The sequence below is a fragment of the Cheilinus undulatus genome, linkage group 11, assembly GCF_018320785.1.
Source record: "Cheilinus undulatus linkage group 11, ASM1832078v1, whole genome shotgun sequence".
Taxonomy (NCBI): domain Eukaryota; kingdom Metazoa; phylum Chordata; class Actinopteri; order Labriformes; family Labridae; genus Cheilinus; species Cheilinus undulatus.
In genome coordinates, this window is record NC_054875.1 from 48,446,376 (window position 1) to 48,464,440 (window position 18,065).

At 40.8% G+C, this 18,065-nt stretch overlaps 1 protein-coding gene across 4 annotated transcripts in view; it reads right to left on the reverse strand.

Annotated features, from left to right (window-relative positions):
* The window catches only part of LOC121517274 (suppressor of tumorigenicity 14 protein-like), a 37,663-nt gene extending 24,370 nt beyond the window's left edge, over positions 1-13,293 (reverse strand). For 2 of the 4 annotated variants that reach the window (XM_041798926.1, XM_041798925.1), the window contains exons 1-2: positions 12,895-13,293; positions 5,179-5,341 (exon numbers count right to left, since the gene is read on the reverse strand). In XM_041798926.1, coding sequence (XP_041654860.1) covers positions 5,179-5,341; positions 12,895-12,933 — 202 coding nt within the window. In that variant the 5' untranslated portion in view covers positions 12,934-13,293. Of the gene's footprint in view, positions 1-149; positions 1,992-5,178; positions 5,342-12,894 lie in introns of those variants that run through there. The other 2 variants (XM_041798927.1, XM_041798928.1) reach the window with 2 other exon arrangements.
* Positions 13,294-18,065: the final 4,772 nt, after the last annotated feature.

Consider the following 18,065-nt stretch of genomic DNA (forward strand, 5'->3'; position numbering starts at 1 on the left):
AAAGAGAGGACAAGTGGAAGCAAAGCATTATTGTTATGGAAATTAAAGGGATAAAATATGCAACTCCTGTTTAAAATGATCATTCTGTTCATCTTTGCTCTTTGATTTTCTACTTGAGTTTACAGAACTCAGCTTTGTTTCCATCATACCCGATCCAAAGTCCAGCATGTAGAGGCTGAGTGAACGTGGTCTGGACTCTGTGGAGGAGAGTCATAGTCTCAGAGACGCTGTAGAAGGACAGAATACCTGCTCTGTGATCCACGTACGCACCCAGTCTGTTAGACCGAGAACCTGAGACTGGAGTACGGACTTTGTTGTGCACAAATGTATAACTGTTGTTGTAGCAATCTAACATCCAGGATTTGTCATTTTGTCCAAATCCACACTCATCAGAGCGCCCTGATCTGCTGATATTCTTGTATGAAACTGCCACGCGAACCCCAGAACCAGCCCACTCCACCTCCCAGTAACAACGCTGAGACAGACTCTCTCTGCTCAGAACCTGATTCCAGCCAGTGAATCTGTCTGGGTGATTGGAATAACCCTGGCTAGTTAGTGTAACTGTTGCTTTTCTGTTCCCATCAGACAGTAAGACGTGATTGAACGCTGTGTTTGGGTCCAGAGTGATGTCACGTGAGAATCTTAAGAACTGAGCTCTGGTCTTGGGCTCTGGCGACAGCAAAACCTCCACATGAGTCACCGCCTGTGTGATGTTGGTCCACTTCTCTCTCAGAAGTTCTTGTAGTTGATCTCTGACTTCTGTTACAGCTGCTGTCACGTCCTCAAAGTATCTCAGAGGATGAAGGTCAGAGCTGAATGAGTCTGCAGATTGACTGATTTGTGACAGTGAGGGGTAGCTGTGTAGAAACTGGTTGTTGTCCTCCGTGTGTGACAGCGTCTCCAGCTCAGCGTCTTTCCTCTCCAGCTCAGCGATCTCCTTCTCCAACTTCTCCTGAAGCTCTTTGACTCGACTCACCTCGGCGTCCTGCTGGGATCGGACCTGCTGCTTCAGATCAGATCGTCTTTGCTCCATGAGACTGATCAGCTGGGTGAAGATCTTCTCACCATCCTCCACTGCTTTATCAGCGGAGCCATTGATAGCCTTCGCTTCCTGTTGGAGCAGCTTCACATCTTTCTGTCTGTCCTGGATTCTCTGCTGGATGTTCAGTCGACTCCCCTGGAGCTCTCTCTGCCTCTCGGCCCTCTCTGCCGCCACTGTGACAGTGTCGTGGCCTTTGTGTTCGTCCACAGAGCAGAGATAACAGATGGAGCGCTGATCAGTGCGACAGAACATCTTCATCACCTCATCGTGACGAGAGCAGACGTTCTCCTGGAGCTTCCTGGTCGGCTCCACCAGCTTGTGCTTTTCAAAGGCTGAAGATTTATGAAGCTGAAGGTGTTTCTCACAAAATGAGACCAAACACACCAGACAGGACTTTTGGGCTTTCAGTTTCCTCCCTGTGCAGACGTCACAGGCCACATCTTCAGCTCCAGCGTAGCAGTGATCATCAGGAGCAGCCAGGAGTCCGCTCTTCTTCATCTCCTCCATTATGACTGCCAACATGGTGCTTTTCAGCATCACAGGCCTGGGTGTGAAGGTCTGCCTACACTGAGGGCAGCTGTAGCTCTTCTTCTCCCCCTCTGTATCCCAGTGGCTTTTAATACAGCTCATGCAGTAGCTGTGTCCACAGGGAATAGTCACCGGCTCCTTCAGTAGATCCAAACAGATGGAGCAAGAGAAAGAGTCCCGGTCCAGCTCAGCTCCTTTCTGCGCCATTTCAGCCCTGGATGAGTTCTGCTTTCTCTAAAGTGAAACTACTCAGAGCTCTGATCTCAACAATGTAACAGTCCTTCTGACTCTGTTGGTTTCTAACTTGTTAAAGACGACTGAGAGAAATCTGAGGAAGACTCACAGAGAAGCATTCGGAGCTGCAGATTATTATTTACAAGTAAGAGCACACAGTTCAGACGTACAGCGCTGCTCCTCTTCCTGGAATGAGGATCAGCTTGATACCCCTCCCCCGTGGCTCACAGAGCGTCATACTCTCTGCTTCCTGGTTCCCTCCCCTCTAGATGATGAGCGTAACCAACACGTGGTGAACAGACAGCCCCGTCTCAGTGACAGGAGTTTCAGCTCTGTTTGCTGATCTGGATCATTTGCACTGACTCAGCTTTAGAACGGCTCTTCAAACCATTTCAGCTTTATTTAACCAACCAGTGAAGCAGTTTTTAAACCAATCATATCACTTATTTTATACCCAGGAGGCCTCCATGTTTTTGTCACTTTTATGCAGTACAAGAGGATGTAGACCAGGGGTCATCAACCACATCTGCACAAGGGCCAGATTTAGTCTCCACAGAGACTCTGGGGGCCGGACTTTCAAATACACAAAAATTCTATCAATATTTTGGTCTGATTAAAATATTATTGTATTAGTATTTATATTTCTTTTCAAAACGCAGGAAATTTTTAGGTATTACAGCGAGATCTATCCCTGCTATCTATAATGCAGCAGGACACAAAGAGACAGACCAGCCCACAGAATTGTCCGGACCCCTGAAAATCCCAAATAATGGGCCCTCCCTAACTGTGATTAAGCACTAATATTCATTCATTTTTGACACTTTTAACCTCTTTCATTACTTCATTTGAAAATTTCTGCTACATTTTCTGTCCCTCAACTTATTTTTGATCGTTTTTGCCACTTTAAAAACAATTTTTGCCACTTTTGTCCATTTGACACTCTTTAACCCATTTTTGGAACTTTCCTGCCAATTACTGTTCCCTTGTCCCACTCTTTAACCGCTTTTCACTACTTTGCAAGGTTATTTTTGCAATATTTTTGCCACTTTTAACTCATTTTTGATACCTTTCTGCCTCTTTAAAACCATTTTTCTATTCTCTAACCCCTTTTAAACCAATTTTCCTGCACATTTTTACCCCTTTGTGTCTCTCCACAACCCATTTTGCCACTCTCTAACCCCTTTTTCATCACTTACTCAGGCCATTTTTGCAACATTTCTGCCAGTCTTAACCCATTTTTAAAAATGTATTTACTAATTATGAATGAGGAGTGAATTATGTAAAAAAAAAAAAAAAAAAAGGCCAAAATCAGATCATTCTAAAACTATTTCAATAGTCTTTTTTTTTTTGATGGATTTAACAGCTTCAGATATTTGAAGCCAAAAGACACTCCTAAAAGCAGCACATATTCTTTTCCTTCTTTTCTGAACTTGATGATCTTCTGGGGGCCAGACAGAAAGTTTTGGGGGGCCTGATTTGGTCCTCAGGCCGCCAGTTGATGATCAGTGCTTTAAAGGATGTTTAACACAGGTGGGTCATGCATTTTAACTCATATTTATCTCTGATGTCAGAATGTGCAGCCTCTTACTAGAAACCAACGTTAGAAAGTGCTTCACAAAAACATCAAAGTTCATCAGTGAAAAACACAACAAAGAGAAAAATAATCATTGATTTAAAAATAAAGCAATACAACAAGTAGTAACAAGTCTGACAGACTAAATAGAAGAATACAAAGAAAGGTAAAATGACAGTGACACTGAAAAATGGGATAAAATATAAAACCCCTGACCAATGGAAAAACAATCGTATAGAAAAGGGATTGTGAATAAAACAGTTCACAAGAAGGCTTTCCAATAAAGATATGTTTTTTAAAAGGGATTTAAAAGAAGACGCTGATGTAGCTTGTCTTCATCGTAATTACATTTTAGAAAATTTTCAGTCTGGTTTTAATTCTCGCCACAGAATAGAACACGTGATTTTTAGCTTTTAAGGTTGTACAGGGATCAGGTGTGAACATCTCTGTTGGACTGAGGTCTGGGCTTTGATTCGGCCTCTCCAGAACATTCCCGTGTTGTCTTTAAACCATTTCTGTGTAGCTTTCTCTGGGTGCTTCAGCTCATTGTCTTACTTCTCACAAGCTGTAGTTCTCTGCCAGACTGGAGAAGATTGTCCTCCAGGATGTTTGCTGCTGAGAATCACACCAACAGCATGATGCTGCCACCACCGTGCTTCACAGTGGGGATGGTGTGTTTGTGATGTCAGTGTTATCTGATGCTGCTGAAGCTTGGAACTCCTTCAGAGCAGTCATAGGTTTCTTGGTGTCCTCTCTCACTAGTCTCCTTCTTGCACGCTCACTCAGTTTGTGAGGACGGCCTGATCTAGGCAGATTTACACATGTGACATGTTCCTTCATTTCTTCATGATGGATTTAACTGAACTCTGGGAAAAGCCTCTTTACTTGCCAGTTCCACCTACTTTTCAAAAGTTGCCAGTAAAGGATGTCAACATCAGGGAAGGATTGTTGGTGTCTACAAGAGCAGTAAACCCTCCCAGGAGTAGCATGACTCCAAGAGCGCATGGACGACTCATCCAGGAGGTCACAAAAGAGTCAAGAACCACATCTAAAGACCTGCAGGCCTCACTGACTCAGTTAAGGTCAGAGTTCATGACTCAACAATAAGAGAGAGACTGGGCAACAATGGCATCATGGGAGAGCTCCAAGACCAAAACCACTGCTGACCAAAACACAAAGGCTTGTCTCGCATTTGACTAAAAACATCCTGATGATCCCAAAGACTTCTGGGAAAATATTTTGAGGACTGACCAGCCAAAAGTTGAACTTTCTGGAAGATGTGCATCTCGTCCTGAAGGAGAATGTCCGGCCATCAGGTCATGACCTCAAGCTCAAGCACACTTGGGTTATGGAGCAGGAAAATGATCCCAAACACACCAGCAAGTCCACCTCTGAATGGACTAAAACTACATGAAGGTTCTGGAGTGGTCTAGTCAAAGTCTGGATTTAAATCTGACTGAGATGCTGTGGCATGACCTTCAACCCTCCACTGTGGCTGAATAACAACAATGCTGCAAAGAAGAGTGGGACAACATTCCTCCACAGTGACGTAAAGACTCACTGACAGTTATTACAAACGCTTGTTTCGGTTGTTGCTGCAGGGATTGGAGTATCCAGTTATTAGATTTAGGGGGTAATGACTTTTTCACTTCGGGCTAGTGATGGTGCTTTATTACCTTCTTATTCATGTGTGGTATTTAGATCGTCTTAAGGCTGAGCAGCACTTTGGCCAGCGGATGTTTCAAACGTGCTGTATGAATAATCTTACTTGACTAAATGAAGTTGATTTAAACGAGCTTACGGTGGAAGTGCCACACCAGCAGACCGGTCAGCAGAGCCACAGCAGCGGCCGACAGCAGCAGCCCGACCCCGATCCACACCTTCTTCCTACGACCCGGTTTCTTCTCCAGCTGCCTGGAGTCTGACGCCGGGAGGAACTGGAGGGTGGTGTCCCAGTCCTTATCCTGTAAGAGAGGGGTGGGATTCATACGTGTGAATGATGGACAATAATCTGCCTCTATCTAAACCAGAATTGGCTTTATTAGGTTTGCTCTTAATGTACAGGAATGAAACATAATACAAAAAATAAATAAAACCCAAAAGAGTATAAAAGATTACGATTTAAATATGTAAAAGCTCTTGTAAGGTATTATTTCTAGTATATTCTAGTTGGTGTGCAGTGATAGTATGGCTGCAAGATCTGCAAAGGGTGCAAGAAATGATTGAATTTGAAATGATTGAATTTCCCTACGGGATAAATAAAGTTATTGTATTGTAGAATGCTGACTAGACATAAACAGAAGTGTAAAACATGCAAGGATGTGGGCTGATATTTGTCCAAGGCATCAAAAAAATCAGATCAAAAACAGAAGTCTGACTGATATTGAACATGCTAGAGAGAAAAGGCATAAATCCAACATTCATGAGCAAATTTAACTCACAGAATTTAAAATGCAAATGTTAAAGTAACCCAATCACAGCTGTGCAGACCTGATTTGCCTTCTTCTGTAATTCAAGACTAATAACTTGCATGAAAAATACTTTAAATTTTTGAAAAGAATACTTTAAAGTCATGTGTGCATTTTCAGAAACATCCAATATTTACTTTTACACATACTTAGAGGTAGCAGAAACCTGTCAGGTGAAGTTTAACAAATATGTTATTTACCTAACGTTACATAAAGGCCTGATAGCCTCACACAGCAGCTTTTGTATGAACTGGGAATGACATGGGTGTGCCGACTGGACTGGACTGAACCACTGGTGGATTAAAAGACGGGGCACCTTTGTGCCCAGTGTTTGATAAATGCAGGTAAAGTGTGCTCTAGGATACTCCTATAAGGGCCCTCTAGGGTGCTACCAGTGAACAAAATGGGATGAAGTGCCCACAACTGTGCCATTCCATGTGATAAAGCAGTGGTTCTCAACCTACACAGGCAAAATATCAGATGTAAATATCAGCAGAAATTTTGATATCTGCCGATACCAGACCAATAATATCGTGCATCCCTAGTAAAGCCTTCTTAAAATGAAAATAACTTTTGTTGAAAAAAAATATTCAAAATCGGTGAAAAATTGCTTAAATTAGTTAATAATGGTGGAAACAGGTGGGAAAGGTGTTGAAATTGGATTCTAAAATTACATAAATGGGTTCAAAGTGGCAAAAATTAGATAAAAGTGGCAAAAAAAAACAAACAAAACTGGATTAAATTGGCAAAAAAAATTGGGTGGACTGGGATGAACAATTGATATAAACTGGCAAAAATGGAATAACTGTGGTTAACATGGGCAAAAAGTGGTAAATAGGGCAATAATGAGGCAACATTAGGCAGAAAGTGGTTAAGAGATGACAAAAACAGGCAAAAAAAATGGTGGAAAGGGTATAAAATTGACACAGATAGATTTTAAGTGGCAAAAATCTGCTAAAATGGCAAAATTTGCATTAAAAAGTGATGAAAATATGCTAAAATTTGGTAAAATTGGTGTAAAGTGGCAACAGGGTAAAAAAATATTCATAGTTGTTTTTGTATATAGGTGTACACATTAATATCTCCACCACACCCATTCTGTAATATACCCAACCTGGACATAACTGTTTGTAAATACTATTTATAATTTGTAAGTTGATGTCCATATATTCCATTTTGTATTTATTAGTGCTCTTGCAACACTACTCTTATTTGTACTCTATTTCTATTGTGTTTCTGTCACCAATGTCCTGCTTTGTCTAAGATACTTTTTGCTGCTGTAAATTGGAATTCCCCCTTGTGGGACTAATAAAGGAATATCTTATCTTATCTTAAGGCATATGGTGACCCCCTCTTAGTGTCTCACGGCCCCAAATGGGATCCCGACCCCAAGGTTGAGAACCACTGTGATAAAGTGTCCTCCAGGGGAGAGTTTAAGTGTACAGGATATGATTAAGTACCCTCTACTGTGCCTATTCAGTCTACAAAATGTGCTAAAAGTTCCATCTAGGATGCCCTCTAGTGGACAAAATGTGAATAAGTGTCCTCCAGGATGCCCTCTAGTGGACAAAACGTGCTAAAAGTTCCCTCCAGGATGCCCTCTAGTGGACAAAAATGTGAATAAGTGACCTCCAGGATGCCCTCTAGTGGACAAAATGTGAATAAGTGTCCTCCAGGATGCCCTCTAGTGGACAAAAATGTGAATAAGTGACCTCCAGGATGCCCTCTAGTGGACAAAAATGTGAATAAGTGTCCTCCAGGATGCCCTCTAGTGGACAAAAATGTGAATAAGTGTCATCCAGGATGCCCTATAGTCGACAAAATGTGAATAAGTGTCCTCCAGGATGCCCTCTAGTGGACAAAACGTGCCAAAAGTTCCCTCCAGGATGCCCTCTAGTGGACAAAAATGTGAATAAGTGTCCTCCAGGATGCCCTCTAGTGGACAAAACGTGCTAAAAGTGCCCTCCAGGATGCCCTCTAGTGGACAAAAATGTAAATAAGTGACCTCCAGGTTCCCTTTCAGTAAGGAAAAAAAAATCAGCGTAAAGCATTTGTTCAGGAAAGTGCTGCAATAACTGTGATCAGCTGATCTCAAGTAGGCCATCATCAGCTGACGGCAAACTTTTTTTTTTTAAGCACACTATTGGCTAATTGCACTCACGCTGCCTTATTTAAACAGCTCTAGTCTGACTACGCTCCGTCACTGTCTCTGCAAGCTGCTCTTGCAACCCTCCTCCACCCCAGCTCCTCCTTTATTCTGTTTCTGACATAATCAATGCTGCTTCTCTCCCGGCCTCAGGCTTTCCTTATCGCCATAGGAAGAGCAGAAACCTGTGCTGTTCCTGCTTGAGGCCTGTGGAAGGGCAGGGGGCTCCCAGGGCAGCCAAATAAAAATAACAGCAATAAATGCTAATTAATAACTGCTAACAAAGAAACAGCTATAGCTGCTGATACTGTATGTTTCTTGACAAAATGGTCTGGACTGAAATGTAGAAAAGTGCCCTCTTCTGTTCTCAACCAGTGAAAAAACTGATATAGATCCTCTAGGGCAGTGATACTAGACATGTTGCTCTTTTGTGATTATCTGTGGCTCTTTTATGTCTTAATTCTAAATATTATTCCCCCACAAAACCTTAAAAAGGGAAACTTCTTGCAATTTTTCACCTTGTTTTTGCCACTATTCGCCCATTAAGGCTACCTTTTGACATTAAATACCTGCTTTGCCCTATTTTATTTTCATTTTTTGACCATTTTTGCCACTCTTGACGGCTTTTAGCCTATTTTTGTCACTTTCCATTAATTTTTTTGCCATGTTTTTTACAATTTTGGACCATTTTTTACCACCTGTAACTCATTTCTGTCATTTTCACCCATTTTTGCTACTTTCTGACCCTTTTTCCACTTTTTCTCCTAATTTTTGCCACTTTTCACCAATTTTTGCCACCTTTAACTTATTTTTATTGCTTCTTTAAGCTGTTTTTGCCACTTTTCACTGCTTAGATTGTGGCTCTTGCAAAGGGATTTTTCAACAATTTGGCTCACTGGTTGAGCAGGGTTGAGTAAAACTGACTTAGGGTGTACTTCTAGTGCACAAACCATGATAAAGTGCCCTTCAAGGTGAATTTACAGTGAAGAAAATCTGATAAAGTACCCTCCAGGTGCCCTTACAGTAGACAAAACATGAAAAGCATCCTCTAGAGTGCTCCACAAGTGGACAAAACATGATAAAATGGCATCTAAGAACCCTGCAGGAGTTTCAGACTAGGCTGTGAGTGTTTGTCTGTGCAGATTAACATCAGTCACAGTTTCTGGGTGTGTACGGACTCTTTAAAAACGCTGGCAGAGGTGCAGGACGTGACACGCTAACATGCTTTGACACATTCCTGATCAGCAACACCCTGTTTCACTTTGGCATGAAGAGCGATCGACTGTCTGCAGCGAATGAAAGACAAACTAAACTCTGTCTGATAAAGAGCTTTCAAAGTAATGACGCCGATATGTTTCACATATTTACACTGCTGACTCTTCACTCCTTGCTCCTTTCGCCCCGACTCGAACAGGAAGTAGTCCCTGACCCGCCACATTAAGAGCCATCCCAGAGCTTTTATTAATGACTGTAGAAGAGAGGACTGAAGAGAGAGGAGGGAGATCTGAGATGTAAGACAAAAGCCCTCACAGAAGCTGTCTAGCTGACAGACACACCCCCTTATTGGGTATCCCTCACTGATTGGATGCTGCAGCCTCACCTAATGTCACAACACTCTCTGACTGGCTTGATATCACATCAGCCAATCAACACTGAGGCCTGAGTGGCACTGACGCAGGAAGGGTGCAGCTTCACTTCCTGTTTCCTGCTGCTACAGAGTGCTGCTCCTCATGTTGACAGAGTTAGGGCTGGATTTTTTATTTTTCTCTTGTCACATTGAGCACATTTCCTTTGTCATAACAAATGCACATTGGTTTTAAATTTTGGTTATGAGTCTGTTATGAATGGCCGATTTCATCAGAATCCCCCTGACGTTCCTGCATGCTTGCTCCTCGACCGAACAAGCAGACCTCTCATGTCAGAGGACAGCCTGAGTCCTGTTCAAAAGTTAATGTCATCAATTCACATGTGAATACAATTATATTATTTTGACAGCATAATTTTATAATAATCAGGATTAACCTGGGCACACATGTCGTCCAGTCCCTTACATAAAATGGGAGAGAGACAGCAGCTCTTTGTTGAAGAAGAAGCTTTGTTTACAAATGTAAAACGTCCCACATTCGTTTAGACCGGACTATGACCCAAAGTGGTCAGAAATACAGGACTGGAGCGGAGACTGCAGTCGGTTACTTCTTCAGCTCTGATAAACTTGTTAAAAATAGAAAACAGACAAAAGAAAACATCTTTAATTCATGTTTAGAAAGACTGCAGACTGTATCAGTCTCTCTCTCTTAGTGTGTTTGCTGCAGCTGCTAATGGTGTTCGCTCTGCAGAGCATCTTTTTTATGATGTTACTCTCTGCTGAAAAGACTCCAATGTGCCTCATTTCACTTATCACTGCATGATATTAAGCTCTTTGTAGAACTATACATAGATCATAACAGATTAGTGAATGTTATTAAATATTGCAAATTAATATTTGACTAAACTTCTCTCTTTTCCACAAAACCTCCTACAAGCCAGGTGAGACCTGCAGAAAGGCCGGATGTGGCCCGAGGGCCTGAGGTTTGACACCTGAGCCATAGAGGGAAGAACACTGACAACCTCGATATCTGGAAATGTTTGAAATGTTTGTGCCATTTTAACACTGAAGGAGTTTAAGTGCAACTGTTCATAGCTAAAGGCAATAAACAACCAATAGTGGGCAGGCCCACCAACAGGATTGTCTGGACCCCTGAAAAACCAAGAGAGTGGCCCCTGATAAACCCAGAGAATGGACCCTGATAAACCCAGAGAATGGACCCTGATAAACCAAGAGACTGGACCCTGATAAACCCAGAGAATGGACCCTGATAAACCCAGAGAATGGACCCTGATAAACCCAAAGAATGGCCCCTGATAAACCCAGAGAATGGCCCCTGATAAACCCAGATAATGGCCCCTGATAAACCAAGAGACTGGACCCTGATAAACCCAGAGAATGGACCCTGATAAACCCAGAGAATGACCCCTGATAAACCAAGAGACTGGACCCTGATAAACCCAGAGAATGGCCCTGATAAACCCAGATAATGGCCCCTGATAAACCCAGATAATGGCCCCTGATAAACCCAAAGAGTGGCCCCTGATAAACCCAGAGAATGGCCCCTGATAAACCAAGAGACTGGACCCTGATAAACCCAGAGAATGGCCCCTGATAAACCCAGATAATGGCCCCTGATAAACCCAAAGAGTGGCCCCTGATAAACCCAGAGAATGGCCCCTGATAAACCCAAAGAATGGCCCCTGATAAACCCAGATAATGGCCTCGATAAACCCAGAGACTGGACCTTGATAAACCCAGAGAATGGAGCCTGATAAACCCAGAGACTGGACCCTGATAAACCCAGAGAGTGGACCCTGATAAACCAAGAGACTGGACCCTGATAAACCCAGAGAATGGACCCTGATAAACCCAGAGACTGAACCCTGATAAACCCAGAGAGTGGACCCTGATAAACCCAGAGACTGGACCCTGATAAACCCAGAGACTGGACCCTGATAAACCAAGAGAACGGACCCTGATAAACCCAGAGAACGGACCCTGATAAACCCAGAGAATGGCCCCTGATAAACCCAGAGAGTGGACCCTGATAAACCCAGAGACTGGACCCTGATAAACCCAGAGACTGGACCCTGATAAACCAAGAGAACGGACCCTGATAAACCCAGAGAATGGCCCCTGATAAACCCAGAGACTGGACCCTGATAAACCCAGATAATGGCCCCTGATAAACCCAGAGAATGGACCCCTGAAAAGTGTGTCAAACTCTTTGCGGGTTCACTTTTGGCTGTTGATTTTTCTCTGACACTTTTGTTCATTTTCTGCCACATTTTGCTGGTTTTTGACCTTTTTTTTCATCTTTTTTAAAAAAAAATAAACATTTTGTGCTAGTTTTATCCTGTTTTTGTCCTTTTTGACCCATTTCTGTCACTTTTTTAAAAAACACTTTTTTGCCCCCTTTTTAAAAACATTTTGCCACTTTTATCCCTTTCAACCTTTTCCACCCATTTCTTTCGCTTTATTTATCACATTTTGCCTGTTCCTCTTTTTTTTTTAACCATTGTTGCAACTTTTGTTGCTTTTTGCCACATTTTGTCCATTTTTGCTGTTTCTAATTTTTCATCTTTTTGCCACTTTGCCAGTTTTTCTGCCATTTTCCACCATTTGCACCCATTTCTGCCTCTATTTTTAACCACTTTTGCCCATATTAGCCCATTCTTGCCACTTTTCTCTCATCTTTGCCTCTTTTCACACTTACTCAGTTATTCTCTGTATTCCTAAAAAGTCGTCTCAGTTTCTTCTGTTTTATTTTCTGGTATCCTGACATTTGTGCACATTATGGCCGAGCTATGAAGTCTAACATTACTGTCCTAATAGTTCAGTGCATCCATCCACATGATTAACATCACTGATAAAAGGGTAATTCTGTTTTAACAGAAGAGAACGGCTGTACTGTAGGCTACCACAGCATAAATTAACGAACTTCATGTTTTGTTGCTCTGATAGGGCGTTTATCATTCAGGTTAAAATAACGTATGTTTATCACAGATTAACTTATGTTATGTTGGTGACCCCTGACCCTCGCCCTCCACTCATCCATAGACTCATATCAAACTCTAATACTGGGATTAAGTTATTTCTATCACCATCAGCTCAAAGTTTGGCTCCGTGTTGCCCATCCCTATTTTCTGTTCCCACCATTAAAACCAGAGCAGCCAGCAGAAGAAACCAGCACAGGTACTATACAGGTGCTACTGGTGGTTATTTAAAGTACAAACAGGAAGCTGGTGCCTCTGGTTTCGGTCTGTCAGCTGATATTGCTTTACCTGCCCGTGACGTCAGCTGTGCTGGACTCACCTGTGGACTGAACCTCTGTCCTGAGTCTAGATAATCCATATTTGTGTCTTCAGTTTCTCCTTTACTCTCTTTATCAAGGCGTTTCTCCCTCACGAGCTTCTTCACGGAGAGTCTCGCGCTCTGTCACCGTCCCGCTGGCATGGCGACGACAGGTGAGCAGCGACAGGTGTCTGTGAGCTCCAGGTATACGGATAAATACGGCAGAAAATAATAAATTAATTTATTAAAAATTAACGAATTTTTAAAAACTTAAACTCCGCGTGAGCGTCTGTGACAGAGCTGGTTCAAACCGGATCCAGAGCCGGGGTATTCGGTTCTGGAGAGGAGACAAAAAAAGATCCAGCGACAGGAAGAACGAGGAAACCTGCGACAATAGAGATGAAAGAGACCGCAACCTGGTCCAACCTGAACTCCCATGATCCTCTGCGCGACAGAAACATCACAGCTGGGCCCCGTTTTCACCGGTTTTCTCTTTTTAACGGGAAAAAAGCGAACAAAAGGTAAACTTCAGCGGAAGTAGATCTACGGGAACAAAGAAGGAAAAAAACTACAGGTAAAAAAAGCGACTGTTGATGGAAATGAAAGTAATGCATTAAAAAATAAACAGTGACTGGAATAAAGGACGAAACGATCTGGAATATCAAGAAAATTATAAATTCAACAGAGAGACCTTTATTTCAAAACTTAACAAAAACAATTAAAGGATGAAGAAATTAAAGTAAATTAAAAAATAAATAGATAATTCAATGAATGAATGAGTAAATGAATGAATGAATAAAATGAACTTGTAGCCCCACAAGAAGGAAAAACATATGACATTTCTAAATCAAATTATGGAGAACTATTCAGAAATTTAAAGAAAATATCAAAAAGGCACTGATTTACTAAAAAAAGGAATAAACCATTATTATCATAATACAGGTTAGTTAAAATGTGAGATTAAAATAAACAAAAATACATGGGGAAAAAAAGCTAAAAATAGCTAAAAAAAAAAAAAATAGCTAAATGCGATTATTACATTTTTTGGCCAAACAGATTTAAGATAAAAAAATAATATGAATTTGAATTTTAAGAGAAGTGTACAGTTAAATAAACTAAACTTATTGTGAAAAACCGTAATGGTTAAAAAAAACCAACAGAAAATATAACTAACAAACTATGGAAATTAAGATAAATTAAATTTAAAAAATGAAATTAAAATTATTAAATAAAAAAGACAAAAATCTTTTCAAATTTTGTTTGTAAAATAGAATCAAGGATTTTGTTTCAAGTTTAACAATTAAAATAAATAAATGAAAATGAAATCAAACATGGAAGAATTGAAAAAAAATGGTAAGAAAAATTTATTTTAATTAAAAAAAGCAGTTTATTATTTTAAAGCAGAATTTTAGAATATCAGCTTAAAACAAGTGAATCATAATATTAAAATACATCACACAAAATAAATGAAATAATGAACAAACAAACAAACAAATAAATAAACGTGGTGATTAAAAGAGTTTCAGAGGACAGAAAAAAAGGAAATAAATCCTAAAAATTAAATTAAATAAAATATTTTTTAAAAAGTAAATAATATATTTTCAATTATTAAAGAAAAAATATAATTTCACAAACTTTCAGAAAGTCATAATAAAACGATCACTGGCCTGCAGTACCTGTTATGGCCACTAGAGGTCAGTGCTCTACCATTTTCTGCCCATCTGATTTGACGATGACTCCTCTGAGGCCAGCACTGCAGACAGGATGTAGCGCAGAACACAGGCTTCAACTTTAACCTCCTGAGCTTTTGATTATAAAGCAGTCTGAGTTTCTCCCACTGATGTGGGATCAGTGGAACCTGAGGAGTTAAAAACTAAGCCTTATCTAACGGGAAGTTGTTTTCATCAAAAAAAGAAAGAAAGGATGTATGAGGAAAACAGGCTTATCTGACTGTACAACACAAAACAACACTAGATATGTTTTCAGCTGTTGGGAGTAATTTAGAAAGAATTAAAGATTAAATATGACCTAAATTTCCACAAAAAGTTCTGAAGGTCTGAAGGCGCTGTGAAAACTTGTAAACAGTTTTTTAAAAAAATTTCTTAAAATACTCCAAAACATCCCAAAATATTTCAAAGTTGTTTCAGTAAACTTGTCTGAAAACCCCCCAAAATTTAAATTAAACTTTAGCCAAAAATTCAGGAAAATTGAAAAGCAGATTCTATCTAAAATTTCTGATTAATCCTCAGCTTTTTACCAAAACATCCTCCAAAAATTCCAAGTAGAAATATGGAACATTCACACATTCACAAAAACATCCTTACAAATTACCCTCAAGGGCCAGTTCTCTGGGTTTATCAGGGGCCATTCTCTGGGTCTATCAGGGTCTATTCTCTGGGTTTATCAGGGTCTATTCTCTGGGTTTATCAGGGTCTATTCTCTGGGTTTATCAGGGTCCATTCTCTGGGTTTATCAGGGGCCATTCTCTGGGTTTATCAGGGGCCATTCTCTGGGTTTATCAGGGTCCGTTCTCTGGGTTTATCAGGGTCAGTTCTCTGAGTTTATCAGGGCCATTCTCTGGGTTTATCAGGGGCCATTCTCTGGGTTTATCAGAGGCCATTCTCTGGGTTTATCAGGGTCCGTTCTCTGGGTTTATCAGGGGCCATTCTCTGGGTTTATCAGGGTCAGTTCTCTGAGTTTATCAGGGTCAGTTCTCTGGGTTTATCAGGGGCCGTTCTCTGGGTTTATCAGGGTCCGTTCTCTGGGTTTATCAGGGTCAGTTCTCTGAGTTTATCAGGGTCAGTTCTCTGGGTTTATCAGGGGCCGTTCTCTGGGTTTATCAGGGGCCGTTCTCTGGGTTTATCAGGGTCAGTTCTCTGAGTTTATCAGGGTCAGTTCTCTGGGTTTATCAGGGGCCATTCTCTGGGTTTATCAGGGTCCGTTCTCTGGGTTTATCAGGGTCAGTTCTCTGAGTTTATCAGGGCCATTCTCTGGGTTTATCAGGGGCCATTCTCTGGGTTTATCAGGGTCCGTTCTCTGGGTTTATCAGGGGCCATTCTCTGGGTTTATCAGGGGCCATTCTCTGGGTTTATCAGGGTCCGTTCTCTGGGTTTATCAGGGTCAGTTCTCTGAGTTTATCAGGGCCATTCTCTGGGTTTATCAGGGGCCATTCTCTGGGTTTATCAGGGGCCATTCTCTGGGTTTATCAGGGTCAGTTCTCTGAGTTTATCAGGGCCATTCTCTGGGTTTATCAGGGGCCATTCTCTGGGTTTATCAGGGGCCATTCTCTGGGTTTATCAGGGGCCATTCTCTGGGTTTATCAGGGGCCATTCTCTGGGTTTATCAGAGGCCATTCTCTGGGTTTATCAGGGTCCGTTCTCTGGGTTTATCAGGGGCCATTCTCTGGGTTTATCAGGGGCCATTCTCTGGGTTTATCAGGGGCCATTCTCTTGGTTTATCAGGGGCCCAGTCCTCTGTGAGTATGGACTCATGGAGGCAAAGAAAAGACAAAACAACGGCATGTTCTGGTTTCTGTTGTCTTTATTAGTGGAATGGAATATACACCTCTGTGCTTTAATGCTGTTTTCTCCTCATTCATCACCACGCCAACATACTTCACCACGCCACGTCTGTCTGTCCACGGGACGATAAAGAGTCAAACACACAGGAATCTGAAGTGCTGCTCATCGTCTGCAGTCTCAACAAAGCTTAAAAAAGGTGCCTTAAATAAATCAATGAAATAAACATCTGATTTAAAGCACAGGGATTATTTAACAACACTTCAGATTTAAAAAACACATTCAATAAAAAAATAAAAACAATCAACACATTAGAACATTATCAGTTAGAAATGGATACAGAGACAGATTGGGGGATCTGGGTTTGGGAGCCAAAGCTGTGGTTCTGGGCCTCAAAGAGGTCTTAAAGTTATGAACGGCAAAAGATGGATGAAAAAAAATCAACATTTCACAAAGATGTCTATTCTTTCTACGTAAGTGATTTTATTGATCGATAATGAAGATCTGAGTGGACCGATGTGCTCTGAAACAGGATAAGTGGATTATTCTCGTAATCTTTTTTTTAACCAGCTGATGCTTTAGCACTAAAAAAGGAGTTAAATGTGTGATTAACTGTGCCCACCTCTGGATATACTGATGTCACTAACAGGTCGAGTTAGACCGACTCTTTCTCTGAGGCTGGGACACAGAGGACAAAGGAAATAAGAGAACCATTTGACAGATTTCACTCACTTTAACCTCAAAACTTAATAAACCATAAATCCTGACATGAATGATCAATACTTTAAATTATAACCATCTTATCTCAGCATCGCTCTCATTCAGTATATGCTATTCACAGATTTCCAGTGACTCTCCTTTCCTGAATATTCCTAAGATGAAATAAAACACCCACACCCCTAATGAACATAAGTAATAATACACGTGATGCAAAGATAATTGGTTATAATTCATAGTTTCAATCAAAAATCATAACATTTACCTCATGAATTTCAAAAAATTAAAAAAATTTAAAAAACAGAATTTTAGCAGCTTATAACCATACTTTACAATAAACAACAAAACTTTATATGGAACAAACTAAGACCAATAAAATCAGTTATACAGTCTCATATGATCTCTGATTGTTTTTTCTTGCTTTTTAGCATGTAAAAGTGGATTTCAGTAAAGTTAGAGCTCCCAGCCTTCATCTACGAGCCTCAACAAACATAAAACATCAGCGTTAAATATGTCTGAGACAGTTTCACAGCATAAAGACTACTTACAGCTTCAGATGGCAAACACATCACCAGTTAAGTAAAGAAAACTGAAGCCAAATGAAAGCAAAACATGTAGATGATTGAATAAATGCTTTTAACATCATGTATGGAAGGCCAAGCAGTACATAAAACTGACGATGAGGAATGCCAAACACGCCATAAATTTAAGAATCTTTGGAATCCATGTAAATAACAGGACGTCACTGTAATAGGGACCAAAAGAGACGTAATTTATGGAAGGCCAAACAGGACATTAAACTTTATGTATGGAAGGCCAAACATATGTAATTTTACAAACTTTGGAATTGATGTTGTTAAGACCATATCATTGCAAAAGGGACCAAAAGCCACATAAAAGTATGTATGGAAGGCCATACAGAACTTTAATCTATTTGTATGGAAGGCCAAATAGGCT